The following is a 20,692-nucleotide window of genomic DNA, read 5'->3' as shown; positions in this document are numbered from 1 at the left end:
TTAATACAACTATAATCTTTTCTGGAAAAAAAAATGAAATCGATCAAAATGATTTCAAAAGGAAATAAAAATGAAAACTACTAGCATTTTAAATATGCCCATGCTGTTGTGTGCTGAAGATTTTCGTTTTGTACTTGAACGGGATTTCCTCACTATTTCGTCATATTTCCGGGGTGACTGATGATGATCGTGAAATGTGTCCTCATGGAAACCTCAAAGCAAGACATGGCTATCCAACACACCGCGCATGCGCAGTATAGAGCGCTTTAAAACTTGACTTGAGGAGGGAATATGGCGAGCATTGTTGGTGGACTTCACTAATAGCCCAGGTAAGCTCACAATACAACTCAATGGGATTGTTTGTGAGGGATTTGAGTGTTTAAACGCAACCGGTGCGGTGGTGGTGGCGCTTTGGCTGCGCGTTTTTCTGTGTGGGGTTAACCTAGCAGGTTAGCCACTAGGGCTAGGTAGCTGTTATTGTTTTTTTCACGGCGAGCTAAAATGGAGGAGCTAAAATGGAGGTTGCTTCAGTGCCACTCCCGGGTCCTTGAACGTCCCCTGTCACTCCTGCTAGATTGTTGCTAGTTGAAGTCGTTGAAGTATTTTATTTCTCGCGTGTTTGTGTGTCGTGCTTGTGTAGCTTAGCTTGGAATTTCAAACCCCGGCGTGTGACTCGTATGAAAAGGAAGGGGAACGCAGACTTGACGTAAAGTAATAAAATGAAGGCAAGCGTATTTGTTCAGACAGGACACGACGCGGCCGTAAGTGAGTGTCACAGACAAAACCGTGTCTTTACGTTTGTTTAGGTGTACAGGGACTTTTCCTGGTTCAATTTGAGGTTCAAATTCTGATCACAGATTTGTATGCAAGGCTCGAAGAAACGCTTTTTGTGAAATCTTTACGTGTTTTTTGACGGTTTCTATTTCCAAGATAAAACCTCGTATTTCACGAGACTCATCTGAAAAGCTAGAACCAAAAGGTGTAATGCACATTTAAGATACATAAGGAAATAAGGACCGAGCCATTCTGACCATGACGTCCACACTAAAAGGTCTGTAATTTCCTGTTGATGCTAAAAATGGTGGGAAAGCAGTTTATTAGATGATGAGGTTATGCCCCTTATCTTCTCACAAGGGTGAGCTTGAGCTAATGGTAGCCAAACTTAATATCTAAGTGGAATAAACTTGTTTTGTGTGCACGTTACAGGGGGCAGCGCGCTACGGTCGCACCATGAACAGTCACCATGAGCATGAGAGCCTCCCCGGGTCCGCAACTGGGATCCAAGCCTAACGCTAACGCCATAGGCGGGACGTTCTCTTTGCTTCCCGTGAGCTTCAGGAGGGAGTCACGTGGCTCACCCTCGGATGCTCCAGGAGACTTCCGGTGGGCCGAAAAGATCCCGGGCAGGTCCAAGCGCTCGGAGCAGACTTACATGAGCGGTGACGTCTCGGAAGTCGTCGAAGCAGATCGGGCCACCGCTGCCGTGGGGCTTCTGTCCCCTGTCGGACCAATGGGGGGTGAGGGAACCCCGGTGAAAGGCAAACCCCTCTCCGTGGACAACATGGAAAATCCTCAGATGACGCCAAACAACAACACGCCCAAGGATGCTGACGGTGTCGTCGGCGCCGCATCCATCGAAGTGTCATCCGAGGGCAAGTGGAAGAACCTCCGGAAGAGCCCGGCGAACCCTCACACGCAGGCCAACTGTTTGCGGCAGATTCTGCTGCTGCAACTGGACCTCATCGAACAACAGCAGCAACAGCTGCAGTCGAAAGACAAGGAGATTGATGATCTCAAAGCAGACAAGGAGACGGTATGCAAAACAGTAAATATATTGAGGCCATTTTTTAACGTTCTCAACAAAATCATTGTCATTGGAATCCAATTTCATACCCCCTGACTGGCTGACTGACTTCTTACATAGGCTTTAGTCATTATGAAGAAATGATCATTTTTGATTGATATTAAAATCATAATTACTAAACACACGTATTCACTCGTTTCAAAACTTTGGAGCACCAGCAATAGTCAACTTTTAAGTAAGAACTTGGAAGAACAACCCAAAAACCCTGCACAGAAATAGATACCTGCTGTGCACACCTTGGCCACTAGGGGGCAGTGTGCATTACATGCATGAAGCTACATCTTGTAGAGGAAATATTTCAATAAATCTTGTCCATCTATTGTTTTCCATTGACTACTAGCAATAAGATAGACATGTTTGTTTATATTTTAAGGGTTTAAATCATTCCTAAGCTAAGCAATGATAACCTGCAATGACATTTTTCCCCTGCTTGCGTAGCTTTTGGCACGCATTGAACGCATGGAGCGTCGCCTGCAGCTCACCAAAAAGGACCCGCCACGCGACAAGCGCCTCTTCCAGCCGCTGGAGCCTTGGACCCCCGACAAGGAGGACATGTGGGACCTAGAAGTGGAGGAAAACCCGCAGCCCAATCCGTCTGCCCTGGTGCCCTTAAGTCGAGGCAGCAAAGGTCAAAAGAGGTAAAGAAATGCTGAACTGAAATCCAATTAGGTTAGCACATCTAATGTGAGAATAGAAGGCAAGAAAATCTGTATTATACTAAAATCAATTTGTGACGGCTTCCGGCTTTTCATATCACATGTGCTCTCCCACAGAAAATCCTGCTTCGGTGACTCCAAACTCCAGAAATCTCGTGGCAAAAGCGCCAAGCTGAGTCCTCACAAGCCGGAGAGTCAACCAGCGTCTCCGTCTCAGCGAGAGCTTCGCAGCAGGGAGACGCCGGAGAAGAGCGCCCCCGCCAGGCCGCCCTGCAAAGAGGAGGCGGCGGAGCTGAGCTGCCAGATGGACGACCTTCCCTTCCTGTCCACTACAGAGATGTACCTGTGCTGCTGGAACCAACCGCCTGTATCGCCTCTGCGTGAGACCTCTCCCAAGAAGGAGGAGGAGGAGGAGGAGGAAGTGGCCAGTGAGTGATGTAGTTGACAATATGCTAATTAATAAACCTAACCGTCCACTGCTTATGTCCTTCAGATCCACCCAACACACACTCCATGATTAACTTCCCTTTCCCGTCTTCGTGCCGCCTCTCGGTTCCATCGTGGCGGGAAAATGTCATCGAGGCGTTGGGTGAGGATTTAAGCGTCGACGCGCAAGAGGTGAGAACGTCGCAGCGGCTCGGGCGCGAGAGGCAAAAAAGGTGTCAAACTGGATAAATCTGCATTTTCTTGTGCCTCCAGCCGCTGGATGACGGCGTGTTTCTCAAGCGCCATGCCAAGCTGGAACTGGATGAGAAAAGGAGGAAGAGGTGACCACATTGTCATTTTTGAAGGGGAAAATATTACATTGAGTGATCAAAAGAAGTTTGTTTTGGGATTTGTTTTTTTCAGTTTTTAATGTGCTAGGCTTTGGCGCCACCTTGTGGCAATGGAGGGTGCTAAAGCGCAACAATAGGCTACAAAACATTAGCTTATCGACAAATAAGGGTCGAAACGAATTTAAAACAGATAAATTGGTGCAATTGTTTTCTAAAGATCAATTTGTCCTCTTCCTCTTAATTCCCGCACACAGGTGGGACATCCAGCGGATCCGAGAGCAGCGTATGTTTCAGCGCCTGCAGCAACGCATGAACAGGAAGAAGATCATACCGGAAACGGAGCCTGAGCTTTCGTCATTTTATCCGGAAACTGAAGACGGTACCTCACGGTTCATATTCGGCGAAAATCGTTTTTCCGGAGCTTGAATTTTCTTTGTTGTTCCTTCTAGTTGAAGCAATTATGATCACGCCCTTCTTGCCAGTGGTCGCATTTGGTCGGCCGTTGCCCAAACTCTCACAAGAGTAAGTTTGAACATTTTATAAGTCCTTTATATCAGTCATGTGATATACATTAGGCTATAAATTAAAACTATAACTAATTATAAAAAATAAAAAGGTCAGGTTTGATAAATTTTTTCCCCCCCCTTTCAGGAATTTTGAGCTGCCTTGGCTGGACGAGCGCAGCCGCTGTCGCATCGAGGTGCCCAAGAAACACACGCCTCACCGGACCTGTCGCAAGTGAATGTCGCCGAATGGGAGACGCCGCCATTTATCGGTAGTTCCATACGCGCCCGTGTAACTACGGTTGCTTTTTGTGCGGAGGTGAAGGTCGTGTCACACATATCACTCGTTGTTGTGCGGTAGCTCTGTTCCCACTTTTTCATCGCGTCACTGTTACTGCACTCGGCTGAGACCAGAAAAAAAAAAAAATCATGTTGGAGCTCGTTGGACAGCTTTAAATTTTGCGATACTTTGGTTAAAAAAAAAAAAAAAAGTCCCGATCTAACTGTGGTGCTGTGTATCTGTGGCTAAACCATCCAGCTATAGAGCAGGGGGGGGAAAAAAGCCTGAATCTGTGAAAAGAAAAAAAAAAAAAACCTTGACGGGTCCTAATGTTAACTTGAAGTAATCTGTTCCTTCTGTTTACTTGTTTTGGTTTTACACCACCCACAAAAAAAGTAAAGGTAAACGGGCTTTCGGTTGCAATTTTTGTCCACTTCTCTACCGTTCTGCAAAAAGTACGGACACGTTAAAACAGTTGCACAGTGAAAAGTTTCGAGTTAAAAAAAAGTTCAAACATCATGAAATTTCACCCCAAATCTTTTTTGTGAGTAGACATGTGAATTGCATGGGTTCTATTTAGCTGCAATGGTAGCATGGCTTAACCCCTCGATGGATCTTCTTTGCTCTGAAGCAAAATAAAAAGACGTAAGCATGACTTTGGGCTGCAAGCGTCCAGTGAGGGTCGGAGAATATTAATGCACAAATAGTGAATGACCTCCTCCTCCTCCAGGAGCAGTTAGCTCAACATCAGGGGTCCATTTTAGAAGGTAAAGTTCCTAGCTTGTAGTTGTAACAACATGCCATGCTCTTCCCTCGCAGTCGGTTTGTTTTGTTCCAAGATGCGACAGCTTCAAGCGCTATTCTGTACAAGTGCGTCGGTCTGGAAATGTTCTCTGTACATAGCTTTCACAAATGTACATAAAACATGGCTGTTATTTTTTTATTATTTAATGTGGAACTTGTTGCGTACATTCAAAATTCAATGATTGTATGTTGATGAAAAGTTTTGAAAGTTGCATTTTCTTTTTGGAATAAAATGACCATCTCTATGCTTCACGGATTTGGATTTAGATTTTTCCACACGATTATAATATTTAAAAAAAAATTGCTCGGGTTATTAATCATTAGTGTTAATTGAAAGTATAACAAAAAGTGAGTAGTCAAAATCTGGCATTGTCATAAATGAGAGGACCTATAAGTTTGATATAACATACCCCACATCAAATAAACCACCGCAGGAAACAAAACAAAATAAATCCACCATCAGGGCTAACGTTGCTTCAAAGAAATACCAAGACGTAATGTCAACATGCGTTCAGTCTTTGCGGAGGTTATTGAGCCGCGTCTCCAGGTCAGCGTCCGCGTCGGCGAGGGACGCTTGAGGCTCCGCTTTCTTCCCGCTGGCCACCGACAAGCTTCCGCCAGTCGCCGGGAGATCTAGAAGCAACACAGTGGACAATTTACAACCTAAATTCTAATTTCATTAATCAAACCACATCAATTTATTCCCACCCGTCTACTTAAGATAGCAGCGCTAACTCTTAGCTTTATTTTGTTCTTACTTGAGAGTTCGTCATTGAGATTAAGACCCAGCTCATCCAGGACTTGGGACACAATGGCATCGCTGGAAAAAAAAAAAGAAGTCAGCACAAAAATGATAGGTAAAAACACCATGGGGCTCACCTCTCATCCTCATCGTCTTCGTCCCCCAGGACGTCGTCGATGGCGTCGCTCATCATCTCCTCTTTCATATCCATCATCTCACTCTGACGTTCAAAGTCCATCATGATCTTCTGGATCTGAGGCAGTTTGAGCTACGGAGAAACGGGCAGGTATGCGACAAATTGACAAATCGGTTAGCACCGCTTGCACATGTTTTCTTCGAGTGTTTGACATGACCGACCTGTCTGTTCATGGTGGCCATGGCTTTGGTGACCCCCTTCATGGCTTGCGTCATGCTGTTGTTGGACTTGAGAGTCTGAATCTTCAGACTGACGGCCTGAATGTTGGCCTTCATCATGATGAACTTCTTCACGTAGCGTCTCGTGCGGACCAAATCTTTGGCCATGATATTAACGGAGTCCTACACACATTTCAATCACAACCATGTATGTGATTTGATCAGCTTGTGTATTTTCAGTTTTTGCTTTCCAATAAGATTTACCCACCATTTGTCCTTGTTTGGCCATTTTCTTAATGTCAGCAATGATCTTCTTCTCCTGCTGCTCCAGTTTTGATCGCTCTCTGTCTAGCTCCCTCATGGCCCGGTTGAGCGCCCTCTGGTTCTGCTTCAGCATCTCCTCCGGAGTCTTTCTCTTCCCGAAAAGGAATTCCATCTGTTTGGAAGCACACAATACAGTAAAATTCACACATTTTCTATGGTGCATGGTGGCGTAACTTCTGAACCTGTCACCAGCCTCATTGACATCTCACCATGTTTCTGGAATGCGAGATGAAAACATTACGCAAGGACGGCGTGAACAGGGGAAACCACACACATGAACGTCATAGCAGAGATCCAAGTACACTTTTTTGTTCATATGTGAAATTGAGGTTGGGAAACAACACATCTAAATTAGTATTTTCTCTGTATTCTGCTCTTAATGGGGTATTTACATCTTAGAAGAGGGCGGAGAGGGGAGTTCCCATTTTAAGGTGTGTAAAGGTAATTGTCAAAACTTACGTCAAATGATAGTTTGGGCCAAATTCGATCTGAAATAAGTGTACACCCAGTTTAACATTGTTGTCAACTAAGTGGTTTAAGGCCTTTTCATTTGGTGACGTCTATTTATGGCCGTCATTACCTCATCGACACATCCCCATCCGCTTCTACTACTTGCGTTAGCCGTAACAAAGTCTCGCAGCTCACCTTGATGCGCTCTAGTCGAACCAGCACGAGAATCCAAACGACAAACGATCTTCTCGAACAACGATTGTTTGGTTGTTTACAGCTACTTCCGCGTTACCGGGTTTACTTCCGGTTAGTGATTTCACCATTACGTCACAGGTGACGTTATCCGTATCGGTCGGAAGTGACTTTTCAGAAACATTTCTATGTTTCAAAATAAAGGTTATTGGTGGATAAAGTAGCATTGAGGTTTTTTTTTTAATTGAAAATTTGTTGTTAAAACTACAAAAATCGTCCAACACGTATATTATTTCAATCATAAAATTACCACTGTGACGTGTGCAACATCAATTTGACTGTTTACACTTTTATTTTTGTAGTGCAAAACCCTCGTCCTGTCCGAATAACAACACTATCGCTTCCTTACAGACCAACGTGGTTACAACTAGTTCTCAGTCAGTCTTCAGGTCAAATGGTAATAATCCGTTTGCGTGCTAATATTTTTTGATATTTGACTGACATTGCGTTTGGGGTTTTAAAGGACTTTATTGAAAGCCCCAATATGGGGTTATTCAATAATGTTTCTAAGCACAGGTTGCTATTTATGAGGATGTGGAGATTTCCCAAGGTCCTGGACTCCTACCATGCCTACCATAAGGACAACAGAGTGAACCATTTCAAGACGCCCAGCAAGTCTAAAATGTCAGGAGGAAGGCTTCCTAATGATAAAGCATTGCCAAATAAACTTAATAATCAAAGACGGGTATCGTCAGAGCTTCAGAGGCTGGCTGTGGAGGACTCGTCTTCACAGTGGGAAAAGACTGAGAGACTCAAGCCATCTATGGAGTCTTCAAACCAGCATGAGATTGTCTTTGGAGTCGCTCCTTGTCACCTGGCTCTCACTCAGACTCGCCGGAAGGCCCTGAAGCTATTCGTGAAAGACGGGGAGGCCTTACACAGGTCATCGCTCCACAAGGTTTACGAGGAGGCTCACCGGCGTCAAGTTCCGATCCAGCGGGTCAGTAAGAAAGACCTGGATAGAATGGTTTTGGGTCGGGTTCATCAAGGAGTTTGCCTGCAAGCTACTCCATTGAGCTACCTGGCTGAAGACTCAGCCCAGAGTTCAAAGTCCACATCTCTCTGGCTAGTCCTGGACGGGATTCAAGACCCGATGAATCTTGGAGCCATCTTGCGCTCTGCGTATTTTCTTGGCGTGGACCGAGTGGCCAGCAGCATCCGTAACAGCTGCCCTTTGACCCCAGTGGTGAGCAAGGCCAGCGCCGGCATCATGGAAGTGATGGGCGTGTACGGGTACAAAGACCTGGAGGACATGGTCCGGGTCAAGGCGGCGCAAGGCTGGCGGGTAGTCGGTACCGTGGCGGGCGAGGCGCCGGAATCCGGCGTTGCCGTCATGCCGTGTTCGGACTTCCGAATGACCGCGCCCACGCTGCTCCTGATTGGAGGAGAGGGTGATGGATTGTCCCGGAAGCTTTTGGCTTTGTGTCAGACGCTTGTGACCATTCCAGCTGGGAGACAGCTTCTACCTGGCATAGAGTCGCTCAATGTGTCTGTGGCCACTGGGATTCTACTGCACTCGCTGTTGGCCTCTATCAGGCACTGACACTGCAGAGTTTTCAACTTTTTCATGATTTAAAATTGGTCATTTTAACAACATTTACCTGGTATAAAGCACATGCCTGGTGTCTGTTATCTTTATAATGGTTATGCAAGTGGTAAACATTTATGGCAGTGGGTTAAGGAAGGACCTAAGAACATTTTTTTTTAAGAGTTTGCCTCAGGTTTTAAAACATCCAGTCAAAGACGAAGATCGTGTCGAATTCTACGGAGACTGGCGGAGCACTGTCGGTTAAAAGATGGCTTATTTGACGTGTACACAGAAACACCATTTGACAGAGGACAAGCTTACCGAGTTCTCGACCATACTGTTATCAGCCATGTCTGCAGATACCGGAATAAAGAATGCAACAGAAACTGCAAAAGAAACTCGGCAGCAAACTGTCTGTACAACCCACACGAACAAGAAGGTCAAATCAAAGCCACGCTTTAAAAAAAGGCTAAGCAGTCACATGATCTTGTTGCGTGCTGGTTTAATGACAAAGACTATACCATCAAGGCGAAATGTCACTAAGTGCCAATCAAAGCAGTTTGTCCAAAACACGAGATCAACAAATAGAAGAGGATGGCAATAACAATGATGGCTAAAGACAAATAAATACTTTGTGCTTCTGAACCTATGTCCTTTTTTTGGTCACTGCTCTAGCATTACTGTTTTAGAGAATTTTGTTGTTAGCCACAACATTATGATGAGAAAGGCAGGAGGTGAAAAGGAGCGAAAAATAAGAAGTCCAACTTGACTTAGCACAGCTACAATTTCATTTGGTCTCAGTACAAGTGTAATTTAAAAAGTGCACTTCTCAATTTCTACCGCAAGATGGCAGTGTGACCAAACAGTAGTGGCATCAGGCACTCGTCGTATGGCGGAAGAAGACGTGCGCACACAATGCATTGCACGGCTGACAAGGAGTGCGACTCCCCGATGTCCATGATACATTTACAATTCCGAGGAAACGCGTGAAAAGGAAGCGGCGGGGGACACGGCGTGCCCCCCACATATGATTTTTACACACTGGATTTTGTCAGGAAATGGAATCGTGAGCAGTGGACGCCGGTGACCGGTTGAACTTGTTCTAAACATTGGATCTAAACAGTGAAGGCTTCACGGTGGAGCTGCCCAGCCTAACGGGGGTTGGCCGACACCCTCGTTTATGGAAATCGACACCGAGGCTTTCAAGAACGGGCCTTGAATTTTTCTTCCAAGTGATGGAGGGGGATCAGAAGTGTTTTCGTGCGTGAAGGACTAATATAACGTTATTACACGAGTGATTGTCAGAAGTGGCTTCGCATTCCTCCAGTTTCGTTTGGAGGCAAAAAAAGGATGAACCCCCGCTAGCTAACAGCTGGATTGGCTAATGCTAACCTAGCTGTGTTGCTAACATTACGTCTTTCTTTTGATGGGTTACAAACTCAAACCCTCACTATCGCCCGTCAAACATATCGATAATTGAAAAAAAGATTAATCGACTCGGGATTATTATTCGGCCACGCGCTTAACTGTCCGGTTGGTAGTCGTGCGTTGATGTCGGAAAAACCGTATTTATTCTTAGGTTGCTGTCTGAATATATTGTGATGTATTGAAGTTAGCCCAGATCGTGCTATCTGAATTAGCAAATGCTAATTTGCTGGAGTCAAGCCTAGCCGAGTGCTTGGCAGGCGGTCGCGCACCAAGCTGGTATTGTTCCACATTTTTCTCCTTAGATCTGAGATTTGTGAATGATTGGTGTCGTTTTGACTTTATATCACAATGTCACGACAGACAGTGTGTTGGCGTTCCAGTATTTGGCTTCTGGGCCTTCCTAACTAGCTAACCGTGTCAATTTTGTGCTAGCACTCAAATCAATTGTCAGCAAATTGTTGACGGAAATATTAGTTGGCGATGGCCCGGATTTCAACAGCAAACCCATGTGAGACTGTTTAGTTGATTTAGTCAGCAACCCAAGCGGGACTGTCGTTTTTGTTTACATGCTTATTCGCTAATTTTCTTTGCTAGCGAGCTAATGTTAGCCACTTAGAAGATGTCCTGATCGTTGCGATTGTGCTTCACTTCCATCGCGGGTCGTTGCAAATAATTGAAATGACTCTCAAATTCCGCCGAAAGAAAGGCCCCGATGCCAATAGACTGTTGTCAAAGCAAGGGAAATAGTACGACCACTATTCAATTAACGCCATTTTCACTGGTGCTCCGAGCCCGGGGGGGCTGGTGTCATCTCTTTGCGGTTAGGTGCCACCTTCCGCCAGACCGGGACTTAATTTAAGTGCCTTTGGCGTCATCGGAGTTGGACAAAAGGCTTGGAGGACATGGAGGGTCCGAGCCGAAGCACTGCATCTAGGCAGAGCCGCCGCTCCCGTTCCCAGCGCGACAGGGAGCGGCGGCGGAGGACAGTCAACCTGCCTGAGGAACGGGCCACGTCCCTGTCGTCGGGCTCTGATCGGGAGGATCGCGGGGCCACTAAGGTCCTCGGACCGGGGGAGAAAGAGGGCCGGCCAGGTTTTGGTCGACACAGACCCCCGCGTCGGAGAAAGAGGGAGTCGGTGTCGTGTGAGGAAGACATCATCGATGGCTTCGCTATTGCCAGCTTTGTGAGCTTGGAGGCGTTGGAGGTAAATAAATATTTGCATGTTGACAGTAGCTGACATTTACTCTTTGCTGTTGTTGTCCAACTTCTATTCAACCAGGGCATATTGAAAAAAAAAAAAAGTCAAATGTGCAAAGGCCTGTGTGCATTTTGCTATTCAGAGAACAGCAAGCTGTGCAAGAACTACTGAACATTTGCTCTCGTGTATTCAAAAGTTGAGAATGTCCAATTAAATCACACGTTTAGAGATAAGAGTGCGTTTTAAGTTCACACCCATTGTCGAACTCCTCAACCCTGACACCATTCCTTGCTTGGAAAATGCATTCCACTCAGTTGATGGCTTGTGGAGAGGCCTCAATTATTCATGCACTCATTCCGGGAGGTGTTGATAAGCTGCCAAATGACTTTGCAAGAAAAATGCTTGAGAAATGACCCGCAGCCGTTTGTGTTTGTGTGTCTCAACAAGAGTGTCACTGTCAATTTTAATTTCATACGGCAAATGTGTGTGGGGGGGGGGGGGTTCTCCCCGGAGGGGGGGGGGGGGTTCTCCCCAAAGATTTTCCCATTTGAATGCACTGGCCCTGGTGATCATCATCATAAGTCCGAAATCACGTGTACATTATTGACAAATACATAAGAGGAGTAGCCGTAAAAAGTCGATTGATTTGAACAGATTGGTGGGCGGCAAAGGGTTACTGTCAGCCTCGATGCTAATTACAGCCAATCAGAGCGCTACCATGGAGACAGGCACAAACAGGAGCAGCGCTGAGCCTTCATCAGCTGCTGTTCAACTGGGATGATTCTGAGCAGACCTAAATCCACGAGATCAATTTGTTGCCACACAAACACATATTCATGTTATTCTACGTCATGACGATGGTTTTCTTGCAATTGTTAAGTGCAGAAATACTAATGATGGCGGTGATGATGATTCAGCCTACTTTATCGTCTTTGTCCCCTTGTTTAAGCTTACCCAAATGTTTTTGTTCTCTTCAGATGGACTGCTCTATGAAGCCAGGCCAGCACAACGACATGCTGGGAAGGAGGAACAAGGGCAAGAGGGGTCCGGAGGAGAATGGCGGGGGGCCGCTGTCCGAGCCGGAGGAAGGCGTTCCGCACAGCTACTCCAGCAGCTGTTGGAACAAGTGTAGGAACAAGAGGAGGAAGCTCGAGGTGAGACAAATCCTTCGGGCTCTGGTGTCCTATCAGCTGATTCACGGTATGCATGGGTGGAATATTCATCTTAATTCCTCTTCCACCAACGCCAGATTAATACATGGGGGCAACTAGAGTATAATATTGTATAGGAAATCCTTGAGTTCCCCTTTAAAGTGTTAAACTGAAGTGTCATTTTATAAACAACCGCTAAAATGTCACTCCTGCTCTAGGGACACCCGTTGGAGACTGGCTATATTGTAAGTGTCAAGTTAAACATTGAAGATAATGTTTTTGCAGACTTACATGATCCGGATCGGTGTATTGCAAATGACATTCTTTTTATTTATCTCAATTTGTTTCAGTGTGACACGGAGAGCGATGCTGGAGACAAGGTATGTGCTGCACTCACTCACCTGTCTCTTTTAGACATTTGGTCTCATAAGCTTCTTTGACTTTTCAAGGCCTCGGACCATGACATGGATCCAGTGTTCACCGTCAGCACCCGAAAAGGTTGGTGTCTTATTAAGTGCCGCATCCACCTGACACCAGTATAACCTTTACCTGATGCATGAGGTTAAATTTAGATCAGAAGAGCTGATTGTCACCAAACTCGGGACTGGCCTATTTCCATGAAAATGTTCTCACCGTTAGACAAACGGGTTTACTAAGTAATGTATTTGATGACCGACATAACCTGTAGTCACGTTTTGTTCTTGTGTGCCCGTGCCAAACTGGTCATTTTGACTTTTTCTTTTAAGTTGTTGAGCCTCCGCCCTCAACTGTGGACAAAAGCTGCTCGGGCATGCCGGCGCGGAGTGGCGTCCCACGCTTGATGGTGACGCCCAGAGTTTCCGGCCTGGAGCGGAGTCAGGAGAAAAGCCTTGATTCGCATTACCCGGAGGCCGTTTCGTCTTCTACCTCTTCCGCCTCCTTCTCCCGCCTGCCCTCCCGCTCCCCGGCCTCGGCGGCAGGGCCGGTTCCCAGGCCCGGCTCTGTCAACGTTAACGGCGGGCGGCACCACAACGGCAGCCCTCCGCTGTCCAAACCGAAGCCCTTCCTCACCTTGCCGGGACGCTCTCACACCCTTTACAACAGGTTTGTTTGACTTTTTCACTGTCCAGGTAGCAGAGGTGTGAGTGACTCTGTTGTTTCGTTCCCCAGGAGCAACACTCCAGTCAAACCTCCGTCTGTTGCATCATCTTCATCTTCCATGCGCCCTCCAACTCCCTCCACCAGTGTCTCCATGTCCTACATCCGGGGCGCAGGGTCCTCGGGGCCCCACCGACCCCCATCGCGAGCCAACTCGGGGGCTTTGTTTACTTCCTCACCAGGCCTGCCTCCCCCTCCGCCTCTACTACAGGGCCCCTCCCACTCTTCAGCAGCAGGTACAGTAATTACATAACATCATAACTTTTAATTTCACCAAGTGTTTTTTTTATTTTAATTATCTTGCCCGCCATGTAATGCGATCCACCACAGACCAGGAAATGCTGCGGCAGAATTTAAACTCTCACTTCCTGAACGCACAAGAGCGCGAGGGCCGACGCAGCGCTCCCGGGGCCGAAGGTAGTAACGCCGCCGCGGGTCGCTCCACTCCCGGCGGGGCGTCGGCGTCCAGTTCCACGCCTGGATCCACGGGTCGGACGTCGCAGAACCAGCCCAGCGTCCAACCGCTGGCTTACCAGTTCCATCAGCACAACCACCAGCACCAGCATACGCACACGCACCAACATTTCACGCCTTTCCTGCACCCCACGGCCACCGCACCGCCCCTGGTGAGGAGCATCCTTGTCACATGTGGACTGGATTGCATATTTGTGTTGATTAACCCTTCTTTCACTTTGGCTTTTTCAGTTTGATAAGTATCCTGGCAAAATGGATGGGCTGTACCGGCATCCTGTAAGTACCACACTGGTGTAAAAAAAAGTATTTGCACCTACCTTCTGTTTTGTTTTTGTTTTTTCTTATCATCACACCTAAATGTTTTGGCTCACCAAGTTAATTTAAATGTGGACTTCCCTTGTAAATACAGATTGCCACCACTAATGTGCGAGTAATTGATGGCCACCCAGCCCAAAAGGTTTGTAGTGATGTGATAAAAAAAAAAAAAAAAGAATTTGGAGTAGCCAAGTCAAAATCCAGACTGAAATGTAATTCCAATGCTGTGTTACAATGCAGTATAAATGAGTTACAATTCTACGAAGGCGAGTCAGCCCAAATTTGACCACAGCGATGCTGACTCATCACCAGACATTGCAAATGTTTGATTTCAGTTAATGCTGCCAAGGGCGGAACGACAACTTATTATGCACAGGGGCCAAAAAGGTTTCACAGAGATAGGATTGGAATTTTAGATTTGCTCGCGTCGATTTTGCCCGACGTGAAAGTTAGTGTGATGATCTGAAACTGAAAATAGGAAGGAAGCACGTACTTTGTCTCAGGCGTTGTTTGCGAGCGCTTCTTGATTGAATGTTGGAGTGGTCATGATGGTTTTGTCTGTCATGACAGTTCTTCCCGCAATACCCGCCGCCGCCCTCAGTGCCCAACATCCAGCCTGTGATTCCTCCCACCGGGCCTTTTAGCTCCCTGCAAGGAGCATTTCAGCCAAAGGTAAGAAGAACGTCAACCTGTCCTGACTCATGAAATCAAAAGTGGGCGGCGGCCGCTTGCGGTTTTTCTCCAACGCATATGAGGAATCTGGCGAATGGCTCACCTTCCGCTTCGAAGACTTAGTCATGGCCTCATGTTGATAACACTGTTTGACACACTTGGACATTTTATATTCATAGTTGTTGATTTGCTGGTCTGCCAGCGGTGCCTGACGGCTCGTTTTGTGCAACAGCCTCTTGTCCCTCAGGGAACCGGTCCGGATCTTAGCGCTCGCCTCGGGGTCGTGCCGCACCACATGCAGCCCAAAGATCACCGGGTAAGGAGCGCCTGAGTCCACCCGGACTTGTCGTTTCTCGCGCGACCTGACGTTGCACCACAATATGTAGCCTGTCGAGTTGTACTCCAAACAAAACAACTTTCTCCTGTGCAGTGATTTAAAGTGGCTTTACAACTGTGTTCTCTCGTAGCTAACTGATCCATTCGGGACATCGTTGAAAATCAGTAATGTAAGCACAAACTGATGTTTTGAATGCACTGGCTCAACTTAGCTTACTTTCTCACTGCTTCATTCACGCCGCACTAACCTCAACATGTTGCCTCGCTGTTGCTCTCGCTCAGTGGCCTTGCACACCAGTCAGATATTTCATATTTCCACAATGCTTTTGACTTCTCCTGTCCCCACGATTGCCGCACTCACTTAAGAGAAAAATGTTGTCGAGAGATCACTTAGAAATGTGTCATTTAGTTCGAGTGAGTAGCCAGGGGTGGGCAAAGTATGGTCTGGGGCCCACATATGGCTCCCGACATTCTTTAAATCATTTACAGGTTTTTTAAAACCTCATCTAAGATTGATGTGGATGTTTTAAAATTCAGACGGGGCCCTTGAGCACTCAGGTTTGCCCATTCCTGGAGTAGAGAAAAAAAATCATATGCATGTAACAGCATTGATGGATTAACAAAGCCCCGATTTTTTTGTTTTTGCAACGTGCAGAAACCTGGAAAATGGTGTGCTATGCATGTATATGTGGCCTGGATGATCCTGAGCCATCAGAAGAAAGTAAAGGTACGTCACAGTAGTAGGAGAATAAAAAAAATAAAAAAAGCAGACCTCTAATCTATTTTATTTTTTTTCCCCCCCACAGCTGATGCAGGCTGATCCTCACAAGTTGGACTTCCGCAGTGACCTGCTGGCTCGTCTTCCTGGAGCCGGTGGACTCGGCCCAATGGGCCCCATGGGAGGACCCCTGCCTCCAAGTCACGACTTGACCAGACCTCCCGGTCTCTTCTCAGCGACAGGTGCAGCCAGACAAGCAGCATTTGTACATTTTCTATGCACACTCACCAACCTTTCAACAAGTTACTTTAAACTGAAAGCGCACAATTCCAAATTCGGACATGGAGAAGTATTTTTTAAAAAGTTTGATGTAATAATTTTCCTCACTATCACAAGCGCTTCATCGCTGAGTCGTAGTTGGAAAAACTGGATTTGATCGTTCCTGTCTTAAGACTCACGTTACCTTCATGCAGGTGCAGTCAATCCGTCCTCGGCACCTTTCATCGCCCCATCAGCGCCGCACTCGTCTTTCCTCGCCCCACCTGCACATTTGGGTAAGAGTCTTCATTCGACGGAGTTGCTTTGATCCACTCACCGGCTAACGATTGGATCGGCTTTTTATGCGTGCACGTTTTAGACCCGTATGGCCGATCTCCACCCTTTACCCCGCTGGGAGCCCTCGGTTCCAGTGCCTTTGGAGGACTGGGAAGCCCAACACTTGGTCAGTCTCATTGTGTCCCTATTCTTGTTAAGAGTTGGCATCTGCTTGACTTTAATCAACTTATTATTAGTTATGATAGCTATCAATGTGAAACGGATTGGACTCCCAGTTAAAGTGACTCCATCTGGGTTGCAGCAGGCTCCATGTTCGGTCCTAAGGACTCACCTGCCAACGTGGTGGGAAGCTTATCCAACGCTTCCAACCACCACGATGCATGGAACCGACTCCACGGCACGCCGGCAGGCTTCCCGGCGGGCCCCAGCTGGGCCAAAGGAAGCGACAAGCGAGACGAGAGGGACCGCGCCAAGGACGCCGAGCGGAGAGACATACCACACATCAAAGATGAAAAGGACAGGTAGGATGTCACATTTTTATCGATTCAATGGTTTTGTATCCATAGAAACCCAAAGACTTAGTTGATTTACTAAAACTGTGTTTTGCAGAGACAACACGCTGTATGGCCGTCCACCTGTCAGGATGTCTCCTGTGGCGCCGTCCTTTAAGCCCCGCAGTAGCACCCCGGTCTCCCACATCAACGGCCACAGCAGCTCCCTGGGCCCAGGAGGCGGGCCTGCTGAGGACACGACTCGCAGTCTCAACAGAGACCGAGAACGCGAGCGGGACAGAGACGGGGAAAAGAGGCCGCTGCCGACAGTGTCTTCACGAGGGCTTCCCCATGGCTCTTCCACTTTAGTAGCAGACAGAGACAGACCGCGCTCTTCCTCCTCCTCCGTGCTCAACACTCCCCCGCCTGCCAGCCGCTCTGCCCAATCACCACTGGACCTTTACCCCCGCCAGCTCGGCCCGGCAGTACACGTCCATCACAATGAACACCCCCAAAGAGACGGCCCCCATCCCACTTCCTCGGCGGCTTCTGCCTCCGTCACTTCTTTATCTCAGGCCAAGAAGTCTGATCGGACCATGACGCCCGTCTCCAAGCCGCCCCTGGTCCTGGCGCCGGTTAAAGTGAAGGAGGAGCGCAAAGAGGAGCCGGAGCACATCCCCATCTCCCTGCCTGCCCCGCTACCCAACAACGCTTTTGACCGCCCCAACAGCCACCCACACAACCACAGTTCTGGTACGCCCTCATCTTCTCTTTCACTGACTCCCACTCCGGGTGTTCCCCTCCCTCCGCCCACTCCCAACCCGCCTTCCCATCTTACCTTGTTGGATCGCTCCCGGGCCCTTGAAGCCTATTTGGGTAGCGCGGCAGGGTCCGGTTTGGTAATGGGCCCGGGTGGGGATCGTTTCGCCCATGGGCCACCTCAGGGACCACCGCAAGGTCCCCACAGCTTCACCTGGGATCCCTGGAGAGAGCTTGCAGCCCAGCAGCATCAGCAACATCGAAGGGAGGCAATGGCACTTCGTTCCGACCCGCACCTCAGCCTGCGTTCGGATCCCCACCTGGCGCGGCTCCTCCAGCACCAGCGCTTCCTGGAAGCGGAAAGGGCTGCGGCTGTTGCTCACCACCCTTCTACGTCCGCTGCCTCCAGCCATGCGGTCCGCCAGGAGCTCGCCCTCATGGCCCACCACTTCGACCGGCCTCACCAACTAGGACCGCCGGGAGGGGGCCTGATGGACGAGGAGCAGCGTGCACAAATCCTGCGGGAAGACTTTGAGCGGGCGCGCTTCTTCGGCATGCACCCCCATCTTCCGCCAGGCTCTCACCTCTCCAGCCCCTCTCATGCTGCTACCGCTGCTCACCTGGAGCAGCTGCACCCTGGCCTTCTGTCCCACCACCTGCCTCCAGGGGCCGCCGCAGCCGCCGCCTCCCAACATCACGCGTCTCTATACTCGCGTCTGGGCCCACTTAACGCACACCACGTGCCCAACGGCATTCTGGCAAAAACGCCCGCGGGTTTGGTGGGGGCTCTGTCAATGGGGGCGCCGCCGCCTCTTATTCCGTCCATTGCCAGCCGGTCGTCCACGCCGCCCCGTGGTTCCAGACTGATGGGCCCCGGCGAGCTGACGCTGTTCGGCGCCCACAAAGACGGAGAGTCCAGATAGTACAGGTTGAAGGAGATGAAGGGAAATGTCAGGATCACTGTGCTGCTCGCTAACACAGTCTCTCGCAGAAAGTAGTCCCAGCAAGCGAAGCCTAGCTGCTGGTAGAGATGCAAGTCTCACCCATGTGTTACCAGTGCAATTAAGAATACATTATGGATCACTGTTTGAGCATTTATTCTGGAGATCCAACTTCAAGTCTGGATGCGTTTGTCTACACTAGTAAAACTATTGAGTGCACTAAGATAAACAAATGCTCAAAGGGCCTCTTCAAACCCATTTGAGTGTTATTATCCGATATGTTTTAAGGTCCAAAATTGCACTTGTTGACGACTGCGTGGTACAAAAATTGCTATTGAGAGGACAAAGAGCTACGTGGACCTTAAAAGGATAACAAGTAAATGTGCCAACAGCTTTTACTCTTGAGAAAAAGTGTAAATGGACTTGAGGCTTAATATCAGGGATTTTGAGTAAATGCTCAAACGGTTTATCATGATACATTCTTGGCATCTGATCAGTTTCATTTTCTGTGGGCAGTCGGTTACTGCAAGGCCGTCATTGGCGGCACATTTTTTGTTAACAAGTTGTTGGTTTTTTTTTGCCGTGGATCAGCGGTGACTTCCATCGGCATGTGCACCTGAAAATGTCAAGAGTTCAGATTCTCATTGGGGGTGAGTCTCAATCTGTAAAACGTGGCGGCGCTGGGGAAGAGAGTGTGTAGACATGAAATGGTTAAAAGAGGCACGTTGTGTTTGTGTGTACGTTTGTCATTGTGAAAAGACAGAATACTGATGAGACCAATCCAGGAGTCAGTATTGTACCTCAATTTCTTGCTTTACCCAAAAACCCCCAAAGCCTCAGCGTCATGAAACACGAAATTCATTCATCCCTTTTCAGTTTGTTTTTGGGCTTGTTTTGTTCCCCCCGGGGATAGATGGCGAAATGAACTGTGCAGCGTTGTGTTCACTCGCACAGCGTCTTAGAGCTTCCTCCATTTCCCACTCTCCTCTGGACTATATGAGCAGGACCAGATTATAGTAGTCTAGACAAAATGCCTTTGTAATTATTATTCTTAACATTATCTTCTATAATAATAAATATATTCACTGTTACGTTATTGTCATTGTTTCAGGTATGCACTAGTACTCTCTCTGTCCCTCCAGGTAGTAATACTGCACATCCTCCAAAAAAAGGCTTGCTTCACACTATTAGGTTGAAATGTTGGTTGAAGAGCAGCCTTTGGACTCTTCAAGGATCTCATCTCTATGCCTTTATTATGCTCACAGGGAGATTTGACTGTGTGCCCTTGCTTTGTGTGTTTTATCCATTTGGGATGATGTTGTAGAGGCTTGTACAGTAAGATCTGGGAACACAGTTTGTGTTGCTGACAAAAAAAAATAAGTTATATACTTGGATGAGTGGGGCATCTGCTGAAGAATTGAAAAGGCATACAAAGGACATCCACAGTGGACGTAATGAGAGGGGAAAGACTGGGTCGATTATTTTAATATGACCATTTTATACCTTTCCAATCCCTCCCCTAGAGACCACAAAGATTAATTATTAAATGAACTGTTGTTTACTCTCTGGTGTGGGTCTTTTGTTCTGGTTTTATAAAAAGGAGGCTTAAATACGATATCAGTCAAATAGTTAATGAAAAGAATGTCAAACTTAATGCTGACTAAAATGTGTTTACATTTAATCAATTGCAAACCACATACGGAGGGCCATTAAAGCTTTGCTGTAATTAATCCTGAAATTGGTTATATTTAATGTTAATTTGTGTGAAATGTTATGGGAAATAGAGCATGCAACTATTTAATATACAATTATTGTTCGGGTTGTGTTAAGAATTTGGTTTAAAAATGCTCATTTCTATTGAAATGTTAAGAATTTGGTTTAAAAATGCTCATTTCTATTGAAAGTAAAGAAAGTTCAGCAATTATGTGATAGCATTTTGCCAAAATAGAATAAACTCCCAATTATCAAGAACTATTTAGTTCA

The 20,692-nt window shown here is 47.2% G+C and overlaps 4 protein-coding genes across 9 annotated transcripts; 3 read left to right on the top strand and 1 right to left on the bottom strand.

Annotated features, from left to right (window-relative positions):
• The first annotated feature begins 193 nt into the window (after positions 1–193).
• msl1b (MSL complex subunit 1b) lies at positions 194–5,130 on the top strand. Of its 2 annotated transcripts, none has more exons than XM_037277861.1 (9): positions 194–329; positions 1,207–1,813; positions 2,303–2,502; positions 2,638–2,948; positions 3,014–3,138; positions 3,220–3,287; positions 3,551–3,675; positions 3,746–3,818; positions 3,948–5,130. In XM_037277861.1, the coding sequence occupies exons 2-9, from the start codon at positions 1,244–1,246 to the stop codon at positions 4,036–4,038; spliced, it is 1,563 nt and encodes a 520-aa protein (XP_037133756.1). In that variant the 5' UTR covers positions 194–329; positions 1,207–1,243; the 3' UTR covers positions 4,039–5,130. The 2 variants fall into 2 exon arrangements, with proteins under 2 accessions (XP_037133756.1, XP_037133757.1); XM_037277862.1 differs by lacking the exon at positions 194–329 and adding an exon at positions 476–1,051.
• Positions 5,110–7,092, bottom strand: chmp2a (charged multivesicular body protein 2A). Its single transcript, XM_037277976.1, has 6 exons — positions 6,949–7,092; positions 6,248–6,415; positions 5,983–6,162; positions 5,763–5,893; positions 5,642–5,703; positions 5,110–5,516 (listed from the first exon to the last, which is right to left on the bottom strand). The coding sequence occupies exons 2-6, from the start codon at positions 6,413–6,415 to the stop codon at positions 5,395–5,397; spliced, it is 663 nt and encodes a 220-aa protein (XP_037133871.1). The 5' UTR covers positions 6,949–7,092; the 3' UTR covers positions 5,110–5,394.
• Positions 7,093–7,309: 217 nt separating this feature from the next.
• Positions 7,310–9,178, top strand: mrm1 (mitochondrial rRNA methyltransferase 1 homolog (S. cerevisiae)). Its single transcript, XM_037277923.1, has one exon. The coding sequence runs from the start codon at positions 7,490–7,492 to the stop codon at positions 8,546–8,548; it is 1,059 nt and encodes a 352-aa protein (XP_037133818.1). The 5' UTR covers positions 7,310–7,489; the 3' UTR covers positions 8,549–9,178.
• Positions 9,179–9,435: 257 nt separating this feature from the next.
• Positions 9,436–20,270, top strand: fbrs (fibrosin). Of its 5 annotated transcripts, none has more exons than XM_037277764.1 (18): positions 9,436–11,166; positions 12,138–12,314; positions 12,530–12,556; positions 12,662–12,691; positions 12,761–12,809; positions 13,058–13,394; positions 13,461–13,684; positions 13,779–14,074; positions 14,154–14,198; positions 14,808–14,909; positions 15,112–15,225; positions 15,377–15,415; positions 15,901–15,972; positions 16,052–16,205; positions 16,437–16,517; positions 16,601–16,684; positions 16,823–17,039; positions 17,128–20,270. In XM_037277764.1, exons 1-18 carry the CDS (start codon positions 10,864–10,866, stop codon positions 18,689–18,691), a joined length of 3,915 nt encoding a protein of 1,304 aa, XP_037133659.1. In that variant the 5' UTR covers positions 9,436–10,863; the 3' UTR covers positions 18,692–20,270. The 5 variants fall into 5 exon arrangements, with proteins under 5 accessions (XP_037133659.1, XP_037133658.1, XP_037133661.1 ...); XM_037277763.1 differs by having other exon boundaries at positions 16,820–17,039; XM_037277765.1 differs by having other exon boundaries at positions 9,437–11,166; positions 15,142–15,225; positions 16,820–17,039.
• Positions 20,271–20,692: the final 422 nt, after the last annotated feature.

Source organism: Syngnathus acus, chromosome 19, assembly GCF_901709675.1.
Source record: "Syngnathus acus chromosome 19, fSynAcu1.2, whole genome shotgun sequence".
Taxonomy (NCBI): Eukaryota; Metazoa; Chordata; class Actinopteri; order Syngnathiformes; family Syngnathidae; genus Syngnathus; species Syngnathus acus.
Note: the sequence above shows the minus strand (reverse complement) of the source record. Positions and strands in the feature narration are given on the sequence as shown.